Source organism: Papaver somniferum, chromosome 6, assembly GCF_003573695.1.
Source record: "Papaver somniferum cultivar HN1 chromosome 6, ASM357369v1, whole genome shotgun sequence".
Lineage (NCBI taxonomy): Eukaryota > Viridiplantae > Streptophyta > Magnoliopsida > Ranunculales > Papaveraceae > Papaver > Papaver somniferum.
In genome coordinates, this window is record NC_039363.1 from 138,083,033 (window position 1) to 138,088,468 (window position 5,436).

Sequence of the window (5,436 nt, forward strand, 5' to 3'; positions counted from 1 at the left end):
TAATATACATACACACAATGTTTATTACTTTTATATCACGTTAAATCTTGCATGTTTTACTTATTGCTTTATTTACGTTTGAATCGTGTTTGTATTTCATTATACGTTGATCCAAATCTGTGTACCTTAATTTAAGTAATTCTCTAACACCTTTGGCAAATTTATTACATCTTGAAGTTCCTATTTGATTGAATTTGAAAGTTGTTATACTTTGAAAGTTCTAGTAATGAATATAATTTTCGATATCGTTAAAAATTATTCTTACTTTGTTAAAACGCCATTGAGAATATTAATTTCTGAACGTTCAAAAAACCAAATTAAAACTATTTTTATTAGTCATTTTAATGGAACAAAATCTAAACAAATGTATTCAAAACTTGAGATAGTGAACTCAGACTTAAGATATATTTTAAATGTATTTCGTTTTGTATAGATCCTAAAGAAAATTAACATGACAAATTTGGACCAACAATCAGAATCATACCTTTTTTTTTGACGTAATAACAAATAAGGAAAAACAAAAACAAATACCTATCTTGCAACAAAATGCTTTTACCGAATATAAACAAATACCTATCTTGCACTTTACCGAATGTAAAGTGCAACATAATAACTAGACAGTTTTTGCTGAGAGTTGTCTTAGAAAAACTTCCGATAATTACATCAGAATGTAATCACAGTCAAGAAAGAATCTATCGAACATTCATATTTTAGTTCACTAACTTATTTTACCTGAATAAGGTTCACTAACTGCTCTCAAACCTTATTTTACCTGAATAAGGTTCACTAACTGCTCTCAAACCTTATTTTAGATAAATAATAAATACTACGTTATACGTTAACTCTTGAATCATGTATAATATTCATCCATGGACTCTCGGGATTTACTTCCCATCTCAATCATGTATATTCAGATGGCGTTGACGTAAAAAATGCTAGCTAATGAGGTGTTATGTGGTCTACAACCTATCAACGTCTTTGATTTATGTACGTAATTTTTTTATATACAATGGTTGATTTATTTATTTTTTACTTTTATGTGTGTATGTTTGTGTTTTAAAGCCTAACTTGTTTCTCTTTTTTTTTTGCATCCAAAAGCCAAAACCTTAACTCTTAGTTTAGTGGTGTGTTAAAATGATCTATTATTTTTTTAATCAGAATAATCTATTTGTAAGAGAGCAAAAAAAAAGGAAATAGGGGAAGGACTGAAACTTGAACCTCCTAGAAAAGAAAAGAAAAAAACGAAAAAAAGAAGAAAACGAAAGTGAAAATTACACTACGAAACTCATCCAAAACATTTCATCTTAAAGCTTTTTCATGAGTTTTCAAATAAGATTTATGTTTTGGTTTAGCTTTTCTGTTGAACCATATGACGGGGAGAAAGAAGTATCCCCTATCACTATGTTCTCCAACACCAATGATGATGAAAATGCTCGACAATCATCATATTTATTATTATGAGTACCCATGTCTAGCCTAGTAAATTTGCTTGTATTAGCACTAGCATGCATGTTTAACTTTGAAGATTTAACTTTTTAGAGGAGATCTATTTTCTTCCTCAAATAAATCATATGTTGCAATTACCTCAATTACATGGTTATCATCTATCCCATTGGTAGCCACTTCAGTTGATAAATTAATTAGCTTAATTTGTTGCAACATCCTTAGACGCAGTATTAATTATCACATCCACCTGACTAGCTGTGGAAAAACTAGCACTTGGTATAGGCATAACATGGACCATTTCTTTATCCATACTAGTTACTACCGCCTGGCCTAATGGCATATGATCACTAAATGTTACTACATAACTGTCTCTGAAACATCACCATTACCTTCCTCAGTAATTAGAGGTGTAGTAGCCAGTGTAGAACAACATGTTCCTTATCCCAAGTTGTCGGGTCTTGTGTGTTCTAGTTTTAGATTTGCTTCTTCGCTGAGTATTATCGTTGCATTCGCTCCAAGACCATGAAGGTTCATCTGCATCATGGTGCGTCCTCATAGAAGCAACAATCATAAATGGTGCATCCTCGAGAAAGCATTGAAACCAAATAATGTATTTGCACCATGATGCATCCTCCAGCAAGCCGCATAGCCAAATATTGCATCTTAGCGGAAGCGCGCCACAAGCAGAAAGAACAACAAGCTGGAATACTTTGATGTCAAAACGGAGCCATAAAACTACTTCATATCTGTGCTTACAATCTAGAAATCATTTACAGTTCAGTTAGAGATTTAGGTGATATCCATTTGCAGTTTTAGTTGGATAATAATGTAATCATGCAATAACTTCTCGAAGCACAAACAAACCACACCAGCAAAAAAGAAGATCAACATGTGTAATATTTGTTACACGAACACAAATCTACTCGTAATTATGTACCTAATTAGATTCCAACTTCCCACCACAAAGCAAAGCCTCAACACATGGAAGTGTTACTCAGATAAGAAATAACAAGTGACGATCTACTCTACAACTAACATAACAGCGCCGTCATGAAACTCCCGTTTCTATAAATTTCCGTTTACTGTTAACGGAATCAAAGAAAAAGAATATATATAATTCCAAAACGATTCAACCGAATCAACTTTCCCCATTTCCTTTCTCCTTCTCTCTTTTTAGATATACTTATTTTTTAATCTCAAACTAAAAAAACCCAAATTTTCTCAACAAAGAATTAGAATTAGGAGGAGGATCGAAGAAGAAGAAGAAGAAGTTTGATAAGAATGGGCAAGTACATGCGGAAATGTAAGGCAAGAATAAGTAGTAGTGATCATCATCATCAAGTTTCAGAAGAACAAGTAGGTGTAAGGACTAGAGCTAGAACCTTAGCTGCCATGGCTTCTGCTGCTACTGCAACTACTAGCACTACAACAACTACAGCAAGGAAAAGGAAATTTGGTACTATTACTAATTCTAATACAGATTCTAGTCATGAATTACAGTCGTTTCTTCAACTCCGTAGTCGTAAGCTTTTAATCACTAATTTCTCTGAGAAACCAGATACTACTACTACACCAATTACTAGTAATAATAATTCAGACGGGGATAAGAATTCTGATAATTGTGGAGCGGCTCATCACCGTTTACTTCCGTGTTCTTCCTCAGCGGTAGCGGATAATGTTTCTCATCACCACTTTGACTCTCGGTGTTCAAGTAACGGATCAAGCATGCTTGCTAATAATAATAAGAACTTAATGTCATCATCATCAGTCGCTGTAGATCTAATAGAGGTAGATATTTCAAATTTTGGAATTTAATCAAATTTCAGTTTCCAATTTAGTTGCTGCTGGTATTAATTAGTATCATTTTTTGTTAAATTCACAGGGTGGTGGTGATGAAGGTTTTGAATTGATGGATAATTCAACGTATTCTTCTGATTGTAGAAAAAGGTTTTAATTAACCCCTTAAATTCATTCCTTTAAATGAAAAGATTCTTAACGGTTCAAATTCTCATATACTAGTGTATAAAAACTGGTTTCATCTTCATCTTTTCATCTCTTTAATCTTCATCTCCTCCTTGATTATAAGAAAAATTCATATTCAGTATGTATCCATTCATGTGCTGTTTGTCTGATATGATTTTTGAAATACTTTCATCCATGTTTAATTTCAGAAGGGAGACAACTCCCTCCAGTAATTTAAGAGCAACAGAAGAATCAGGAGATCTGGAATCAACACAGAGGCGTCTGATAACATCCTCACCCCACCACCACCAACAACAAACATCCTCATCAATGAAAGAGAGGATGGCATCGATAGAGTCAGAAATTGATGATTTCTTTTCAGCGGCAGAGAAAAAGGAACAACAGCGATTCTCTGAAAGGTAAAAGTTATAAATTAAACTGTGGATTTCGTATCAGAATTGTGCACTATTTGATAAACGAGTTATAATTCTGAGTTTTTGTTGTTGCAGGTATAATTTCGATTTCGTAAGAGAATTACCCATGGAAGGTCGTTATGAATGGGTTCGATTAACAGAATGAAACCAACCAACCAACCAACTAGAATTGGATCTTCAATAAGTAGTACTACTAGTAAATTTAGTACTTAAAAGAGAAATTAAATTATTATTATTATAATTTAATATTTTAACCTGATGAAAAAATTCTGCAAATTCTAGGTAGTTTTTGTTTCCATTTTAGGTTTTTGTACAAATCTCTCTCGTATCTTATCATCTGAAGAAGAAGAAGAAGAAGCTTAGCTTTAATTTTTTTGTGTACGATATACAACCAGATCAGAGATTCAGAGTCTGTAAAACAAAAATCCAAAAAAATAATAAATGAAAAAAATTCAAACATGGGTTGTAACCCTAGATTTCGAGGGTTTTTCTTCGATCCATGTCTATCTTTTTCTCTGTCAAGTTCCTTTTCTATTCTGGCTTACTATTTGTTTGTTTGGGTTCTTCTTCTCTACTGTGTGGTACAGTCTGTTTGTTGTGTTGTTACTTCTTTTAGTCAGTTTCTTTTTTCCCTATAATACAAATTCCTCTCTTTCTACATTTTCTTATTTTTTCCTCCCATTAAATTCATTTGTAGTTTGTGACTGTAATCACATATGTAAAATGACCAAATTTCCACTTGCACCACCAGGGCGTAAAGAATGGGCGTCTTTGAGATTGTGTATTGGGTGATGCGACTGTAATGTATTGTAGTATATGTGGGGTATAAAATACAGAGAATATTTTGATTACAGCGGAGAGGACGAAGTTAGGGGGGAGAGATGGTGAAGTTTAGAGAGAGAGAGTAGGAAGGAGACAAATTGTGTGATAGATAGGTACGAACACGTGTCAAGGATCGGTAAGAGAGAGGATTTATACGCCAAAAATAAGGTGGGGGGTTGCAAGTTGCTGCACGTAGTGGTCTTTTTTCTTTTTCATTTTCCACTTTGCATTGGATCTGCTGCACAATTAATATGTTATTGTATTTGTAGTGTGGTGGTGGAAAAGAATGTTAGCTTGGGGCTGCTTAAGATAACATTTTCTTCACTGAATGGAAGTTACATTTTACTCTGGCTACGAGATTGATCATGCCCATTTACACTGAACTAGATGTTAATTTGTCAGTGCAAGTTGTTTTATGTTTCTTGCCCACTTTTACTCAAATTGTGATGATGATGGGTATACACTGTAAAAGGATTTCTATACACGATGTCATGACACCAACATGTCTTCTACTCCAATACACAGTGGTAAAGGTTTTAAGGGTAGTTGTCATGATCAGAGCTTGCGGTTTGGAGATTCATCTCCAGCTATATACAATTGCTGATCAGCTATATGTGAAGAAATGTTCTAAGAGAAACGCAGTGTTACTGATTCTTTCATGCTTTTATGAACTAGGCAATAACTAGCATACTATGTGTCGGTTGGCTTCTTTCTTCCTTTAATATGGGTGGATAATAATAGTCTCGTAGACGAGATTACTTAAACTTTATCC

The 5,436-nt window shown here is 33.6% G+C and overlaps 1 protein-coding gene across 4 annotated transcripts; it reads left to right on the forward strand.

The window, feature by feature from the left end:
* Window positions 1–2,567: 2,567 nt before the first annotated feature.
* LOC113289485 (cyclin-dependent kinase inhibitor 7-like) lies at window positions 2,568–4,477 on the forward strand. Of its 4 annotated transcripts, none has more exons than XM_026538749.1 (5): window positions 2,569–2,902; window positions 3,005–3,234; window positions 3,329–3,393; window positions 3,618–3,827; window positions 3,918–4,477. In XM_026538749.1, the coding sequence occupies exons 1-5, from the start codon at window positions 2,728–2,730 to the stop codon at window positions 3,985–3,987; spliced, it is 750 nt and encodes a 249-aa protein (XP_026394534.1). In that variant the 5' UTR covers window positions 2,569–2,727; the 3' UTR covers window positions 3,988–4,477. The 4 variants fall into 4 exon arrangements, with proteins under 4 accessions (XP_026394533.1, XP_026394534.1, XP_026394535.1 ...); XM_026538750.1 differs by having other exon boundaries at window positions 3,110–3,234; XM_026538748.1 differs by having other exon boundaries at window positions 2,568–3,234; window positions 3,621–3,827.
* Window positions 4,478–5,436: the final 959 nt, after the last annotated feature.

Coding starts and splice junctions, on each gene's coding strand:
- LOC113289485 (XM_026538747.1), top strand. CDS start 2,728: ATGGGCAAGTACATGCGGAAATGTAAGGCAAGAATAAGTAGTAGTGAT. Junction 3,235..3,328: donor TCGCTGTAGATCTAATAGAG/GTAGATATTTCA, acceptor TTAAATTCACAG/GGTGGTGGTGATGAAGGTTT. Junction 3,828..3,917: donor CAACAGCGATTCTCTGAAAG/GTAAAAGTTATA, acceptor TTGTTGTTGCAG/GTATAATTTCGATTTCGTAA.